The 18,036-nt window shown below is 44.7% G+C and overlaps 1 protein-coding gene across 4 annotated transcripts in view; it reads right to left on the bottom strand.

Annotated features, from left to right (window-relative positions):
• TRABD (TraB domain containing) overlaps positions 1–13,696 on the bottom strand; it is a 33,573-nt gene extending 19,877 nt beyond the window's left edge. Inside the window, exons 1-3 of one of the 4 annotated variants that reach the window (XM_062018276.1) lie at positions 13,603–13,696; positions 2,724–2,786; positions 517–595 (exon numbers count right to left, since the gene is read on the bottom strand). In XM_062018276.1, coding sequence (XP_061874260.1) covers positions 517–595; positions 2,724–2,747 — 103 coding nt within the window. In that variant the 5' untranslated portion in view covers positions 2,748–2,786; positions 13,603–13,696. The other 3 variants (XM_062018304.1, XM_062018284.1, XM_062018294.1) reach the window with 3 other exon arrangements.
• Between the last annotated feature and the right edge of the window lie 4,340 nt (positions 13,697–18,036).

The raw sequence follows: 18,036 nt of genomic DNA on the forward strand, positions 1-18,036 counted from the left end.
CAAAAGGTAAGGACTAATGCTCTTTCTGGGCTTCACAAAACAGTTTTGTCTGGAATACTTCCATTCCACATCCTGCAGGTTTGGCCTTCATATCAAAACATTATCATGCTGTTGAGGGCAAAACAAAGCATTCCACTTTGGACAACTGGTTCCAAAATCACACCACTGGGTGCCAAAATACTGAAGTAAACGTGGTAGTTATGCATCTCAGGCTTGGAGAGCAGTGATCAAGCTTAAAACAATAGCTGAGCATAACTAGTAAATCAAACCTCATTTATTTTTTTGAAAAGCAGAGGAGCAGCAAACTGACAATCGATACAGCTCTGCTCTTTCCAAACCTAGTTTACACAACAGGGCCTTTCTACAAATGATGAACAGATTTAGTCAAATATGACCTCATTCTCATCTCCCTTTTGTGCTAACAGCCACCTCCTTATTAGGTAAGGAAAAGCCATGGACGTTTAGCTAACATACTCAAAATGTGATACACCCTCCCCAGTCAAACCAGAAACATACAGATATTCTGCGATACACTTGATGTTTCCTTTGGGCCATCTTCTGGTGCATCAGAGGAGGACACTGGATCTGCAGCAGCCTGTATGAAACAAATTCAAAAGGAGGCTGGGAATTATAATGAAATGTTTTAATACATCTTTCCCCTTGCGAAAGTGCTCAATTTCAACCCACGTAAAGTAAATAATTTACACAGTATCAACAGTTAAAAATTCTGTGGTTTTACAACTATTTTTCTCCTTGCTGGATAAACATGAGAAAGAACATAGTAAAAACTATTTAATGCCTATTTTAAAAGATAGTATTTATACCTGATGTGGAGCTTTAAAAAACAAAAACTGATTCTAGGATAAACCAAACAAATTTATCTCTAACACAATTATAGTGTTTTTTGTGTTGGAAACTAAAATGTGCACTGATCATTATAATACCATTGCCATTTATAAGATGGCATATTTGACTCAACTTCCAGTTCAGCAGTAGTCTGTCAGGAGTCTGACAAAGTTAATCAGTAAGAATTCACATATCCATTCAAGAAGAATCTGCTCAATTATTACACAAGGTGATTACACAACACACACACCCAATCTTACAAAGCTTGCAATTGTTGACTTTATATACATCAGACGCCAAAGTCAAAAGGATGCAAAGTACCTGCATAGTTTTGTTTTCTATAGGATCAGAAGGCAACTGAAAAGAAAATATTATCACTAGATGTTAGTCAGAGACCTGCCTCATGTACAAAACCTTTCTTAAGTAACAGGCAAGTTTTAAAACCTGCGCATAGAATTCAAACAATCGCAGTCATTCAGCCTGTGTCATCCAACCTGGAGAGATAGAGTTAGTGCAGAAAAAAAGGAGAGACTTAGTAACCACAGAAATCTCAACTATAAACTATCTTTAGACAACTACATTAATTCAAAGTTGAATCAGGATGATTATTGGAAGAATCCAGAGTTCTTGAGTAACACAGTAAAAAAGTTAGAGACAGGATGTCATCTCTGAACTACTTTCCAAACGAAAGGCAATGTTAATGAATCAGTGAGCAGGCAGCCAAGCTCTCCTGAAGGAGGTCAGCTTTTCTGCTAGAATGAATGGCTTATTTACTTGTACTTAACCTGTTAAGATTTAAAACAGGACTGTACAAAGCACATCAAATTGTTAAGACCTCTCAGAAAGAGTAACTCATTTCTACTTGCATTCCATTATGCCAGATAGTAATTTTCAGATAATAAATCCTGCATGTTTTACCTTGGCCCCACTGAAGGCAAGGCAAAACTTACCATACATTTAATGGAGTAAGACCATAAAGAACAACAGTTTTACAGAGCAAAGTTTAAAACACTCACAGCAACATGTCATCCTTTCACTACAAAGCACAAATCTGTTCATCGACAACTGCAAATTGAAATTACACTGCAAATTGCAATTACATTCACAAATCTAATTTAACACCAGCTCAACTTTTGATCACAACATATGGCTTGACTCTACTGCTTGCAAACTTAACGCTTGTAAAAAAATATTTTGGAAAAATTGTATCCAACTGTAACATATGGAATTAATCTTGTCACTTATGCTGGCTTTGTCATCCCAACAACACGGCAACATTACAGTGGGAAAAGCACTAAGCACCACATTAGGAGTCCAATGTTAACTTCTTTTGGTTTTTTTTAAACTAACAGGACAGAGGAACGAACATTCTGAGCTCTCATTAAAAAAAAACAACCAAACTTGCCTGGTCTTCACTTACTGACTGCATCAGAAAAAGTTTTTGACATACACGGATATGAAAAAAGAGGCACAGAAAGGGCAGAAAAAAGAATCTCAATTTAATTTGGCATGGTGCTTCACCTCTGTATGGTGAGACCATTCCCATACAATGAACTTCTGTAATTTACTCAAAACTCAGGCAATTTTCTGCCAGTCCTCACTTGCAAGTAAATGAATACAAAACTCTTTTTCACTTTTGCAATTGGAGGGGAAAAAGACCCTGAAAAGAACCACCTAAATGGGGGGGGAAGTAGCACTCAGCCCTCCACCTGTTTTTAAAAGTCTTCTCACATTGGTAGTCTCTGACCCTGTGACTTTGCAGACCTTCCCTGAGGATGAATGGAAGAACCCAGCTAATTCAGAGTATTGACCTTCCCTGCAATTCTACTGAGGAAAAAAAAACCCAAAAACAACAGGTCTTCGGCTCCGAGCCCTACCTCAGGCTGTTGCTCCTCTTGCATCCCTGCAGAGTAGGCTTATTTTCTCCAATCACACAAGAACTGTAAGAAGGACAAGGAATGGAAGAGAATTAAAAATTTGTGACATAACACAGAATATTTAAGACTATTAAGGGGTGAGGGAAAGTAGATGTGTCTCTACAATCTCTAAGAATAGTTGAAGTAATAAAAGCAGCAAACTGAAGATGCACAAATGCTGCCTTTTCAACACCACCAAAACAGAGAAAACCTCAACATCTCCCCCATTAGTAGGTAAAACTACCTTGTTTCAAACCAGTTCCTGAGTTGACTCTCAATTTAGAGCACAGTCCTGTTCTCACAAACACTGAGAGTATCTTGATAAACAAGTGTGGATTTCACGGAACTCTATATTTATGGAGTTTTTTTTGCTTTCTTAGGTTCTGAAAACTGCTTGTTTCCCTCCAGCTCACTTGTAAGTCATGGCTGTCAAAAAGGTTTCTGCAACAGCAGAAAACTTGCTTAACCAGATCAGGAGCTCTGTCTTGTCCAAACAAACTACATCAAGACAGTTTTTTAGGCAAATTTTAGGAATCATCTGTATTTGTAGGACTTTGTCACTATATGGAATAGGAGAGCAGTCATTGTTTTAATATTCAGCTACAGATCCACACACATTGCTATTTGATTTTCATCATTTTATCGCGTATATATTTACAAATATGCCAGGGTCAGAAAAATCAGTAAGAGCATCCCTGTGTGAAAACCCTGAGAACTGGGTTTTTAAACCTTCAGTGAATGGCTTCTGTGTCTCTTTTAAGATTTCTTCTTCCATCCATCTTGTTGTAGTCCAAAAGTTTCCCCCCGAAGCCAGCAGAGTGCTATCCTTTGACTTTGACAGTACTCTAAGGGGACTGCACAAGACACTGAGTACGTGACTAGTGCTCAGTCTGCTTACTCTCACTGCTATCCCACTATAATTGAAGCACTCAAAGAAAGTGCTGCATCTTCACTACAGCATTCTGGCTTATTTCCCTCCGACCTGTTTCATAGCACATGCAAATACTGTTTTACTTTATTGCTGGCGAGCAGATCTGACCAATATATTCATACAACATGTTTGCAGCCCCATTTGGAGGAGCAGAGGGACAATTTAGGCTGCTGCCCTACACCCAAGGTGAGGCTGGAAGAAAGCTGACTGGCACCTGGTGATGGTGACAGCACGTTTCAGCACACCAATGTGATGGCAAAAGTTACTATCCCCCTGCAACAGTCTCCTTGTGTATACTAAGAGCTCTGAATCCTGGTTTCTAGTCTTCACCTTCAAATGGGTTGTTTTTCTTTCTAGTTTTGCTTGAAAGGTTTCTACAAAAAGATAGCTGGCACACCATCCTCACACTTCAGCAATCCACACCTTCACATTATCCACTGCTAGTGGTCAGACAGCAAACCATAGATCACATGAGCAGGTTGGGCAAGAAAAACGTGGAGTTCTGAAGAGCCTGGCCCCTGCATACTCCCTGAGGCAAATATCCCCATGAAACTGAACAGAACCCCACGCTCTGGGCAGACAACAGCTACAGACACAGCTCCTGACCTGCGAGGTAACAATTTATTCAAAAACATGTGAGAAGTCCAACCAGGCAAGTATATGCTCCATTATTTTTGCTACATTGCATAATATAAACAATTTAAAAACAGGACTCTGCCTTCCTCCTTTCCAAGGAGTCAAGTCAAGGGAACCTGGTCGCCAGAGGAAGCTGAAATGGCAGATGAACCTGAGCTGCACTTTCCTGATTCAGTGTTTCCATGATTTATGTGCAGTGCAAACAGCTTTAAGTGGAGCAGAAAGAAGCCTCTGTCCCAGACCCACAACCTGAACAGGGACACACCAGCACATCGATACCTCACACCAGTGAGTCTGGACAGTGCTGTCTGGTCTGTGTGGACTTAAGTGAAGCCAGTGCCTGTTTTTATCCTGTCCTGTCTCTGATAGACTGGTTAAACCATCCGTAGATTTGTGCAGTAAACCAGACTGGAGAGCAGATTCAGGTTAAACAACAATCTTTTTCCTTCCCCCACCCTTCCAAGGCATTTTAAGCTCAGATGACCAAACAGCTGCAGGAACAACTGCAGCAACAAAACAGAAGGGGTGGTACGAGGCAGAGATGCTGAAACCAACACTACCCTCAAAAAAATACTTGTTCAACAACAACATCAGTCACGGGTGTACCAATACTCTGATGCTCAGCTCTAGGCTTGGTTCTCATTCGATTTATGTGCTAAATATCACTCCTGCTAACTGTTACTTGTTATTCCTGCTAACTGGCACCACTTTTAATCTGATCTGTACAACCTTTAAGGGTGTTTGTCCAGTGTGGTTCCCAGCTCCACCATGGCAGTGTTCCAGCCTCTGCAGGGAAGTACTACAGCACAGTACTATGATAGTCAGATGAAAGGCTGGGCAGCTCCATTGACTGGCAAGTCTGCTGTTGTGTTCTATATTTTTTCTTATGTGCTTAGATCTGCTCAAGATCCATTGGGAAGTGACATTTTCCACTCAGACCACCTGTTTCTGGATATATAATTTTTTCCCTTAGAATATGCCTAGCAATTCAGGTTATTCAGTCAATATTAAGAAAATTCTTACAACTGGTCATCAACAGTAAACTAAAACTCAACAACTGCTGTGAAAATTTGTGTGTGTATGTGTGTGTGTGTTCAAGTTCTTCCTTAGTGTAAGGGACAACACCCACAAAACATGTCAACATAAGAGTACAGACAAGGCTGGCTACTCAGCCAGCCACTGAGCTCACTGACAACGTCTGAGGAAGTACATATATTCTGGGAACTTATCAAATACTATGGACTGCAGGCTGACGTGGAAAAGTTACCATCCCTGTACACCTATGTATTCACAGAAGGTATCCACAGCCCAGGACACTTGAAATATTAACTCTGAAACCTCTGAGAGGACTGAACATACTTTGATGTTACCCAGATTAGGAACTGAAGCATATAAATCAGTAGACACTTCCTCCCATTGCATCCAACAGCAAGAATAGTGCTGATTCTCATCAAATCCTGGCAAGCATCTGAGTAACTTAATTCCAAGCATTTCCAAACTTCTTTGAGCTTGATTTTTTCAACCTTCCAGTTTCGTTTTGTTTTTTGTTTTTAAACTAAGTCCAACTTCCTAAAGACATGAGATGAAGTAACAAGGCAGAGCTTATTTATCTCTGCTTGTTAATGCACAGGTGAATTTTAAACAAACTTGCCAGGGAGAGAAGAGTCTCTCAGCCATTCAGAGGTGCAGTGCACAACACAGCTCCTCCAGGAAAAAAAGATTATTGAAGATTATGGGGTGTGGTGCATGTGAAAAAAAAAAAGAGAAGATTGGCAGAACCTGCCAGGGAACAGAAGGAAAATCAACCCCAAGTTGAGAAGCCACAGGCAAAAGCAGCTGTTCAGACAATTATTTATTGTGTCCTATAATATGCATACCGCAACATCTCATAAACTTAAGTTTTTCTAACTACTATGAGATTTGCCACAGACATGTGAAACCAATCAAACCCCTCTCCTCTGGCTACTTCAAAGGCCTATAAGAGGCCCTGATGAGATAAATGACATGCTGAAAGTCTCAGATATGATAGTACATTTATTTCAGACAAAATGGGAAATGCAGCTTCTGGGCAGTCAAAGAGATCAGAGATTAGAAAGCATTTCTGTTCTCTTAACTGCCACGAGACCATCTTAAACTGGGATTCATTCCTCCTGCTGAGAGTGCCACCAGTTCCTGGAGCCAGAAGAAACAAGAAGGAACCTGATCTAGTGCCTTATGATCCATCAAGACTGTATTTTGCCTCTGGACTTTTCTTGAAAGGACTCCTTGATGACTGAATTCCTGATTCAATCCCCAAATGAATCACTTTTTTTCCCCCTGGCAAGTGGAATTCTTGTGCTTGTTCCATCTTTTTGGTAGTCTGGAGGCTTTCCATTCATTAGGTGATGAAATATTGTTCTTTTGTATACACATATGAACAAATTAAAACCCTTTTCCTAACTCTTAAGACATCTAGGTAACCAAATAGGATTTTTTGAGACCACCCAAAGAACTGCAAGTCTAAAATTTGGCCATTACTCATCTTACTGATAGGCACTGATTCCCTTTCAAGGTTTCCTTGTCCTAGTAGCACATGTAGGGCAGCCATTCACACTGACAACAGAACTGTGGAAAAGGGAGTGTCTTTTTCTCCTGCATTTGGGGATTATTTTCTTCCCCTCTACACATGTTCAGAAAGGAACACACAGGTAAGTGCAACATCTTCTGGCAATGCTTACCCTGCACAGTGGCTGACAATAGAGTGAGAAAGACCTCCTTGCTGCTATTTCACATCAGTTTTCCTAATGGAAAACAGCTTCAGCAGAGCTTCCTCTTTGCATGAAATCATGAGCTACTGGCTTATTTTTCATACTGGGTAGCCTTAGCTGTCCAAAGTGTTTCAGTTCTGGCTGCATATTTAGGCATTTGAAACTCTTAGCTCTCAGTCAAGGGTTCTAGCAATACAAGTTACAGACACTAAAAAATGAGCTACCATTACAGAATAAATGCACTTTCTTGCTCTATTTCAACTAAGTGGTTGAGTGAGAAAATTCAAGCACCACACAGAGGACAGACAGGCAGTTCATTAAGGGATCCTCCTACAGTAGGGCTGAATTTGTTCGTTTATTGTTTTGTCTACATTTCCTTCCTTCAGACAGTAATTCAACTGAATCAATTAAAAAAGCTTTTTTAAAAACTCCCATGCTCCTACCTATAAAACAACCCAGTCAGCTACACTATAAAATGATTGTTATTGAATGTTGTCTTCCTTCTGAGCTATACAGAAATTCAGAAGCAGTATTTGCTCTCCTCAACACATTGACATTGTAAGAGAGAAAAAAAGTTCTCTGTAGTCTTAAAACTGCTCTGTATTTTCTGTGCTCTGCACACACCATAATAACTAGTAAGAAACTAGGAACTACAGAACTATCACAACTTGTTTAACCTTTTATTGAAAGAGAAGGTCAACAATTTTTGTTAGATTCCCCCTCAATCTAAATGCATGTATTACTGCTTTTGATAGTTACAATATTCATTAGCATTACAGAAGGTATCCGCACCTCTCAGTACTCAAAGTATTACTCCTGCAGCCTCTGAGATAGAATTCTATGGACTTCCTTGTTCTAGAACTAAAGAACTGAAGTGTATAAATACTTAAATACATCTACAAACCTGACCTCTGGTATCTAAACAGTTAGTTAGGAAGCCAGTGGAGCTTTCCAAGCCTTTAAATTTTGCAATGTTAATTTTCCCTTGGTTTTAGTGATTGGCCATTCAGAAGAAGATCCCCTGAGACAGCACTTCCTCACACTAACATGCCAACATCACTCATGAGACTTGTTCCTCTAGAGTCATTGTGGGAAAGGCAAGAGGTAGGCTAAGGACTGAATTTGATTCAAAAGCAAGCTGTCACACAGTGAAGTGAGAATATAGCACACCTCACACAGGTCACCCTGTAACTAAGCCAGAACTGACTTGTGCTGGATGCAAGCCATGGGCACACACAAATGACTACCTAATGAACAGTTTCCTGACCCAGCCCTTTAACACCAGCATCCCTGGCCAGAACACAGCCTCCCTCTGCTCAGCATAAGCTGTGACAATAAAAGTTTACTTACATGTACATGCACTAAGCGTGTCGTGTTCCATTTCTCTTCTAAACATGCAGTTTCATTACCAACGGATACTGAGTTTAGCTGGTACAGTCTGTGTGCTTCAGATTTGTATTATACACTGCACAAGCATATCCCATTTCAATGCTGCTACCCATTAACAGGAGAGGCATATCCATACTTCAGACAATATAGACAAAACTTTTCTCCCACTGAAAAACCACTGCACTCCTTACTTGCTCTTTGGAATACCAAAAAAAGCACCTTCCACGTTGAACATTTAACTAAAGAGGCAAAACCAAATCAAGAGATACATGTCTCAGCACTGTCCTCTGCAATGAAAGCAGAGTATTTAAGATTGATGAGGCCTTTTCCATGCTTATGCACAGAAGTCTCATGAATGTTTACAAACAATCATCAGCTCCACATGGTGTCTGTTAATAAGACTGCTCATACTGAGAAAGAGGCACCAGCTGAAATCTGACTACCAATTAATGCAACAGCCACAAATTCAGACATTGGAACACGTTTCAAAACCATCACCAAGGTGACCTACTCTACATATCACACGTATCTCTTTGACACAACCCACGCCTTTGAAACTTAACTGAGCAACTAGTTCTGTGATCACAGATGGTTGTAGATTGTGGCTTTGGTTTCTCATGACTCAGAAGTTCATAAATTTCAAACCACAGATTTTTACTCTGAGCATCAATGAGATGATCCTGCAATATGAACTGAGTTGATGTATACAGCCTGAACTCGGCTACCTGCTAACTAGGGCCAACATCCATTTGCACACTTTGAAAGCTAAAAGATAAAAATCACAGACAACTAATTTTTGTTTGAAAGGAGGTGCAGGAACATAAGAATATCTGACCTTGGACACTGAAAACACATTTATCAGTGAAAGACAAGACCACATTCTCATATTTGCTTTGTGGTTTTAGAAATTATTGCTATACATTGACTAGAGCTATGCAGTGAATCAGGATGCTAACACAAAGCAGAACTGAGAGAAAACAATAGGTGAAATGCCTACCGTTTAGAGGCTGCAAAGAGGCTGCTAAGTTTAGAAACATGGGACAGAAAGATCAAAGTGATACCATGTGGCTCAAATCTGGCCAGATACTCAGAAACTCACACCTACACACCTACCCAAGATACTTACCTATTTTATTCCAATATGAACCATGTGAATTCAGGGATGATTTGGAACCAAAATAATTTTATTAGGCTCTCCTGTAATCAGCAGACTGGAGTAAGATCTCTCCTCATCACATCTCCCTCCAGGTCATTCAAAACTACAAACCTAAGTAATACTTCCGATTCTGAGGATCTCTCTACAAAACAATCCCAAGCAGAGGAACAAGAAAAGAGCACAGCTGCTGCATGCACAGTTTCTGTTGAGTTCTATGAGAAGCAAGTTTTCCACTCTGTTCATTACCTACAAGCAGTCGGCAAGAGAGATGGATAGAGAAGTTCTGCCATGGAAAACTAACTAGTGGCTTGCAAGAACTTTGACTGTGGTCCACAAAACTGTTGCAGAAGTCTTAAACTCCATACACACATTTATTACACACGTCAATAGCTGTACACTGAGATACACTGAAGTTGGGTCTCAAGAGCACTGGCAAACATTCACATCCATTCATTTTGTTATGAACACTTTTAAACGTCATCCTTGTGAAATGCAGTCCTAGTAAAATTACGATTTTGTTGGACAAAATAATTTTGCCAAACTGCCAAACACATTATTTATTAGTGCTCTTCTACCTGCCCCTTCCATCCTAGTCTCCAAACAGTAACTAGGATCAAGCTCATCTCTCTTTCAAAAACATCAGGTGATCACAAAAGCTGAAAACATTGTTACATGACACAGGTACACACGCTGCCAACAAGCAAAGATACTGAGCTCTACTTTGGCAGGCAACTGAAGAAAGAGGGTCAGGTTTCAAGACAGACCTGAAAGAGACAAAGCCCCAAGAAAGCAATTCCAGCCTGACCACCTGCAGACACAGGAGTCTCACTAACCCTTCACTACTACAAACACACTCACACTAACCAGCAAAGTAATCTTGAAACTCCATCCAGCAGCTGCACCACTAATTTAACCCTTAAAGTATCCCACATCTGACAAACTCAATATCTTAAAAACAATCCTCTCTCAAAAGATTATCTGTTTCCACTCCTACCTGCGACCCTCCAAATAAATGAGAAAATCCCCCAGCAATTCCTGGGTTCCTGAGATACAGGCCTTCTCACCACCCTTCTGAAGGACAGCTCCTAGTTGTGCAACACGAGATACACATGGTACTGAGATAAGATCAACATTTCCAGATGTACTGCACAGGTGACCAGAGATATTTTTTTCAGCTTCATCAGTGTTTGTGCTGCTGTTCAGCTGTGGTGCAGGCTCTAGCTCCCTCTTTCAAGCATACATACCCTTCCTGCATAGACACAGACCTCTGAACACGTGCATGCGACGTCACTCTGTCCATACAGGCAAGGTTATTTTGCTGACAGCCAGCAGGGCTTAACCACTGGAAAACATGAACTCCTGGAGCTCCAGCATAGTCTGTCCCGCAGCTTGATATGTGGCGTCAGGACATTTAAAATTCTTCTAGATGGACACTCCAAGTCCCTGTATCCCTCTGTGATTTCAATCAAACTGCACAGCTTGCCAACTAAAGGCAAGGAAGAAGGAAAGGAAGAAAGGAGGCAAGAAGAGAAAACAGTTCCCCCTCTTTGTTTTTTAATAAAAAGAAGTGGAAAGGAAGAGTGCTTATCACCAAGCACAAGCATTTTTTCAGACAAATCTATAAATTGCAGTTAATATTAAGTTATATGCCCCTGAGTAGTTTTGCAAGCAGGGAAAAAAAATTCACTGCCTCCTGTAGAGTTCATAAGTAGAACCACCAATATGTGCAGAGCATCTGAAATTTGAGCGGCCCTTGAATAACTGAAGGTCTGACCTCAGAAATGATTCATGTTAAAAAACTATTTGCAAATACTTATCTAGAAACAATCATTACGAACAAGACACATTGGTGAGATGTAGTACTAAACGGTCTGTGATGGCCAACCGGTGCTGCCAACAGGCGTGGACTTTTCCCTGGCAGGACAAGGAGCGATGCAGAATCCCTCCTTCCTGCTGGCAGCCTCTGGCCAGGCGGTTGCTACAGTATCACTTCACACAGCTGGAGTTACCCACCACTCCCACTAAATCTGGAACACACTTACCTCTGGCCTGCTTTTCATTTTTTCATTTTCTGAGACTGGCCCAAATGTCTTTCTTTACTTTTCCCGGGTGAGCAAATAAGGAAAAATAAGATACTTTCTGAAAGGACTCTTAAAAAAAACAAGCACCAGATGACTCTCACAAATAAGATGCCAATATCACCGTGGTTTATTCATAGCTGTGGTGGCAACAGCAGCAATGTTTCATCATATTTACCATATGGAAGAAAGAATGCACTGAAAAATACATGTAACTGTCCTAGCACTGAATTAAACAATATGAGTCTACAAGACATGAGTGCCAGACACTGTGACAGCTGACAAATTCACAATCAGCAACTCAACTTACTGAAACCTGAAAGTCTACTGAAAGCCACAAACAGCATAGAACAAAGCATTGCCACAGCTATAAACCAGTATTTTCAATTAAGAAGCTCATTTAGCTTAGGATAATTGAATGTACATGTTTTTTAACCCTACTGTTTAAGGTCTATCCCCTGCTAAAATACAACAAGAGAACCCATTTTTTGATGGTATTTTTTATGGTCTGAGTTGTTTTTTTCCTTTGGTCTCTTAGCCTTCTGAGGAGCAATATGTGCATTAATGAGACAGTAGGTGTGCCTATACACACTTCCCCAAAAGAGAGAAATAAGGCCATTCCAGGAACCTTTGATATTTCTTGGGACTATTACTACTTACAGCACCTCACATACAAAGCAGTGTTCATCTTCTAAAAGCCCATCCTCTCACTTTTCTGACCCAGCAACAAGCACCCAGCACTTGCAACTTTCTGCAAAGTTTTACCAAACAAAAATATTCTTTCTTCCTGAAGGCCAGCAAAAATAAACTCCTTTGTTGTAGGGATGCCAGTGCATTGGATCATCAGTACATGTACTTTTCTCAAGAGAAAAGCACTGGCTAGGCCTGGGACACAAGTCCTTTTCGAGGCCTGGGTTAATTTGAACTATTTTCAGAAGTGAATCCAAAACCCCGATTTTTATTGCATGCAATGCACGATGCAGTCTAAAAGAGTCACAACTCTTCAGTGGAAAGACGAAAAGAGAAAAGAAAAACTGAGTCTTTGCATTTCTCAGCTCACTGTCACAGACAAAATCACAAATCCCATGCTCTCAACACGAAACACCTACTGAACGTAAAACGGCCTGGAGTGCTCTGCCCACAGCGTGCTGCCACCTCCGTGAACCCCCTCAAACGAGGAAAAGGCCAAACGAAGTGGGCGGAAAGAGGTTGCTGCAACTACATACGGGCCAGAGCATTAAAAACAGCCCTGAAGGATGCGTTTCACTGAGTTTAGTGCCGTCCTGCCGTTCGACAGCCGGCAGCGCGGGCCTCCTCACAGGGCTGCGCCGGGGTGGGGGCGGGCAACGGCCTCCTCTTCCCCGCCCGAGCGGCGGTTAACGCTTCAGCCGCCCCGCTCCGAGGCCGAAGAGGATCTGGCCAGCCTGGCAGGAGGCCGTTCCCGGCCGGAGAGGGCCTCTCGGTCCCAGTAGGGTCACCGGCAGGGCAGCTCCGTTCCGGTCCCGGTCCCGCTGCGCTCTCGGCCCGCCCGCCGTGCTTATGGGGCCCACGGACAGCGTCCGGCGGCGGAGTTGCCCGGCCTGGTCCGCCTCGCCCCGCGCCCCAGCCACCTCCCGCCCGAGCCGGGAGCTACCTAGTGGGTCCTCTGGGCCGGTCCTCTGGAAGGGCAGGGCCAGTGGTACGTGAAGGGCAGGCGGCGAAGGGACGCGGCGGCCCCGCTCCCAGCCGCCTCCACTCCTCCGGGGCACCGGGCACGGGGAGAAACGCGACAACCACCCCACCCCCCGCTTCCCCTCACACACACCCGCCCGCACCGGTGCTCGGCCTCGACACGGCACCGCCACCAGCCCCAACCCGGCAGGAACCGGGCACCGCAGCCGCCCTCCTGTCTCGCCTCGCTCACTTGCTGCGCTGCTCGGCGAGTCCCGCCGCTGGCCAGGGCGCTGCGGGAGACGGGAGCGGCGCGGGCTCCAACGGCAGGGCACGCCGGCCGGGTAGCGTGCGGCGGCAGTCACTCACCGCGGGGGCGGGGCCTTGCCGCCGGGCAGCCTGGGCCTTGTAGTGCCGCGCCGCTGCCGGGCCCGCGCCCGCCAAGGGCAGCCCGCCGCGGCGGACTACAGCTCCCAGGGCGCCCGCGGGCGGGCGGGCGCAGAGGCCGCGGGGCCCGGCAGCCGCCTTCCCCCTGCCGGCAGCCGCGCCGCGCTTTGGGCTGGAACCTGCGCAGTCTGGCTTGTGTGGCGGCCTATAGAGACCGCTTAGGTCGGTGCCGGTAAAGGGATCTCCCGGGTTTTACGTGCGGGGCGCCAGCAGCTGCGAGCGGGAGCCTCCTGGCAGGGCAGTGAGCTGCATCCTCCCTGAGGCCGCTTCTCCTAGGCCAGCCAAAGCAGCGCTCCGGGGCCGCTCCGAGAGCCGCTCTCCCGCCGGCGCCCGGCCCGCCGAGCTCGGTGAGGGTGGGCGCAGAACGTCTGGTTTGGGCCCGACCTTAGGTCCTGGGCTGTAACCCTGCGCCTGTTATAACGGCGGAAAGGTGCCAGCTTTGGCGTGCTGGCTGTCACATGGCCGCTATGGCAAGCCATCTAAATACAGTTTTACTCGAACAGATTTGAGGATTTGTATTCTGATCTTTTATTGAATATTTTACTTTACATATATTCTAGCCAGGCTTGGTTTAAGCATGGACTGAGCTTTGGAAGTACATGACATGTAGAAATCAAGTACAGACATGTTGAGACAGTTTGGAATTTCACTTCCCTTTTGGTGTAGTAACAGTTTCAACTTGCTATAAAAGCACAGAGCAGGCATTTCATGCGCGAATGTTAACACAGAATCAAGTACAGATATAAGCTAAGCATACTTTCACTGCTGGGAAAAATACCTTCCTTATCTGAGAGGTAAGGAAGAAAATGTAACTTTGGCCATTTGAATCCAGAGCTGTATACTGATTTCCAATACCTTTTTGTGGTTTTTACAATTGATTGAAGACCACCAAGAAAGATAGGATGCTGTACTGGACAAGAGCAAGCTGGTTTCTACTGGCTTTCTAGACATCCAAGGACACCCCTGGTTTGAGTACTGCCCGTTTCCAGATGCAGCTGCTTCCCGCTGAGCACAGATGCCTTCTGAATCTCTTTCTAATCCTACCTTTTCTAGGCATTGGCCTTGCCCAGCCACAGGCTTTTCATGGCTCTGGATCCACTGCAGGGCTGCTGCAGGGCAGGCAGCAGGTATAACTCCATGCAACATTGCCTAAGCAGCATGTTACAGAGGTCGCACTGCTCAGCAACCCACATCTTTAGTCCCTTACTAGTAGTCCCCACACTAATGTTCCTTGCACAGCCAATTGCACGTTTTACCCTCTCTTACTCAGATTTGCTGAACTATCAGCACGTACCAGGCATATGTTCAAGCTCTGCTTATCTGCAGTGTAATGTGTTCGGTTCAAGCTGCACGTCCTGATAGTTCAGCATTTTTGAGCTGCAGCTCCTCCTGCTACACCACCGCTGGCATTTTGTGCAAACTCTATGAGCCTCTGTGTTCCCAAGATTCCTACTGCTTCAGCTGTAAAGGTTACATGATTTTTGGTCAGAGCTAGGGAGCACTGCCTTAACCTGCAGGAAAGACCTCACCTGATCTGATCGACAAGCCCTTTGCTAATGGGAATATTAAGAGCCTTGCTAGCCTGTTTTTCCTTTAGCTTATGATGCTACACCCTGATTACATCAACAGTATTGGTGCTTTTGCTTAGGGTTGCTTCAGGCAGTGTTTCCTTTGCTGGCTCAGTGAGAGCTGCAGTGGTTGAACAAGCCTTTGCAAGAACCAAGGTAACATGCAGGTCTCTGCTGTCATGAAACAGTGCAGCTGGGGATTCTGCCTGTGCCACTTCAGCCAGGTCTGTAGTGCTGAGAAAAGCAGAGAGGAAGCACTGAAACTGGAGGAAGCTGATCCAAGCCCAAAGACCTCATAATTTCCATGTCTGTCGATCCTAGGGGTACAGGGCTCTGCAGCTGTGCCAGCAGCAGATGCACTGGTGTGGTCAGAGGTGCCCTCTTGCCAGGCCTGTGCCAGTGACCCACCTCCCTGACAGCTGTGGTGTCATTTCCATGGTGTGCATGACTGCAAATTGTGCTCTGATCCATATTTGCTGAGGGTTGTGGTACTTGAATGCTCCATTAATTAGCAATTGTAAGATGGGTCTTCAGTGTCTAAGTGGCTTGGTGTAACACACAAGCCTGGTTCTTAACATTTGTTTTAAAATATTTTGTATATCTTCTTCTTTAAATGTCACCATTGACATAGAGGTCAATGCAGATGGCTACTAGTGAAGAGAAGCCTGGCAGGTGATTCATGGATTTTTCTTCAGTGTTTCAACTGTGCTTAAAACACTTTCTTTTTTTTTTTTTCCCCTGAAACTGCAGCTGAATAGTTACCAGCCACAGCATGATGTATCTGAGATAGTTTTATTGTGTAGTCAGAAAGGTTCCTTATGTACGTGGCAGTGCTGAGACTCTCCACAGTTCAGCAGGATCCTTTACCATCTGGGGTTCCAAGCGCAGGAGGAAGGTGGCGGTGGCGTGACCACCTTCACAGCAGGAGCTGATAGGGGGCCCCTGGGATACAGACGGGAGTGTTTCACGGGTGAACTGAGGCAGCACTGGAAAACACAGGAAAAAAACTTGGTGGCCTTTGGCAACCTATGTTACATGACTGCCGACTAATCTTTCCTAATAGGAAATGTGCCATTTGTCTTCCCATTACCTGGTTCATATCTCTGTGAATTATAAAGCGCAAGATCCCTCCTCCCCGGCTGCCACTCGTGGTGACTGAAGGGTTTACCGGGCAGCTGTTCTGTCAGGCAGCGACTGCCACAGCAGAGGCTTCTGGAGAGCGCGTCCCACGGGCGGCGCCAGGGCCTGTGGGGCGGGCGCTGGGAGCCGCGGGTGTGCGCAGCGGTAGAGGCGCTCCCGCGGGGCCGAGGCGCCCCCTGGCGGCCGTTCGCCTTCAGCGGCCCTCGAGGGTGCCGCGCGCAGCAGCCGCGACCCCTCCAGCCCCCGTCCCCGCTCCAGCCTTCCTTTTTCTCTTCCTACGAGATTTTCTCAGAGACCATCCATTTCAGACGGCGAGTGAGGAGGAAATAGGCAGGCAGAATGAGTAGTATTTAATTCCTCAGAATCTCTTTGCCCGAGCTCCCTGGAAGAGCCGTGTTTATGCCGTTTCAGTCTCACTGCGTTTCTGTTACCGTTCAGAAGCGTCTGTGGGTCACCTCTAGTACACTTCATTCCTTAAGGTCAAGAATATGGAGTACATTTGTGTTGCACTGGAATAGCAGCATCTAAACTGCACACAGTGTGCTGTATTTCCTCTGAGAGGGAAATTAAAGTGCATCTCATCTGCGATCAGAAGCAATACAGCCTTTCTCATGCAGAGACGTCCAGAGCGGGGCAGAGACTGCAGACTGCCATATCAAAAGATTGCCAGCCAGACTCTATGCCCTACATGATATCAGTGTATCAACGCCTGACAGCTACAACTCACAGCAGTGCTGGGAAGATCTCAGAGTTATCTTTTCAGCACTGCTCCCATGGCTATGAACCATTCTATGTGGCTACAGCTGGCTCCAATAAAGTTGATTTGGTAAATCAGAAGAACCAAACCACACACTGAACTGACTTGGCTGCCTCTGAACTTTACAACTTACCCTTAAAATGGGCATGATGCTTGGGGTCAGTCCATCCCAAGTGGTGCTGCAACAGGAAACTGTTGGAAGCTGATTGCTGTGAGCAACACTTTGGTAACTACCCCATGTCCAGCCTCAGATGCTGTGCTGGAGACAGCATGTGGAAGAGGGTGGCGATGATGGCAGAGGGGATGGAAGAGCTACGGCACCTGGTTCTTCCTCTGCATCATCCTCTTCCTCTCCCCCTTTCCATTAAATTTGCAGTTGACCTGCACAGCACAAGGCTGTGCAATGTAGAGGCACTCCAAGTAGCTGTCATAACACAGCTTGAGTAGCAGAAGCTGTGTCAGCATAGGGCTGTTTTGGGGATCATTTGTGTGGGAGGCATGTGGAGTAAGCAACGTGGCATTGCCGTGACAGTGACATGGACGTGAGATATACCCCCTGGGCTTTCCTAGCCCAGAAGGCAAATCAGAGCTTGTGCTTCACTACAGGAAAGGCTCAAAAAGAAGGCAAACCAGAGATGTGATCCTGTGAGGAAGCCTAGGACTGTACAAGTTAATCTTTCTATCCACCAGAGGAAACCAGGAGTCCCATAACAGAGCTTAATGCCTGTAGATTTTTGAAGACAAGGAGAGTCAATGGAGCTATTATATACGGTCT

Source organism: Colius striatus, chromosome 1, assembly GCF_028858725.1.
Source record: "Colius striatus isolate bColStr4 chromosome 1, bColStr4.1.hap1, whole genome shotgun sequence".
Taxonomy (NCBI): Eukaryota; Metazoa; Chordata; class Aves; order Coliiformes; family Coliidae; genus Colius; species Colius striatus.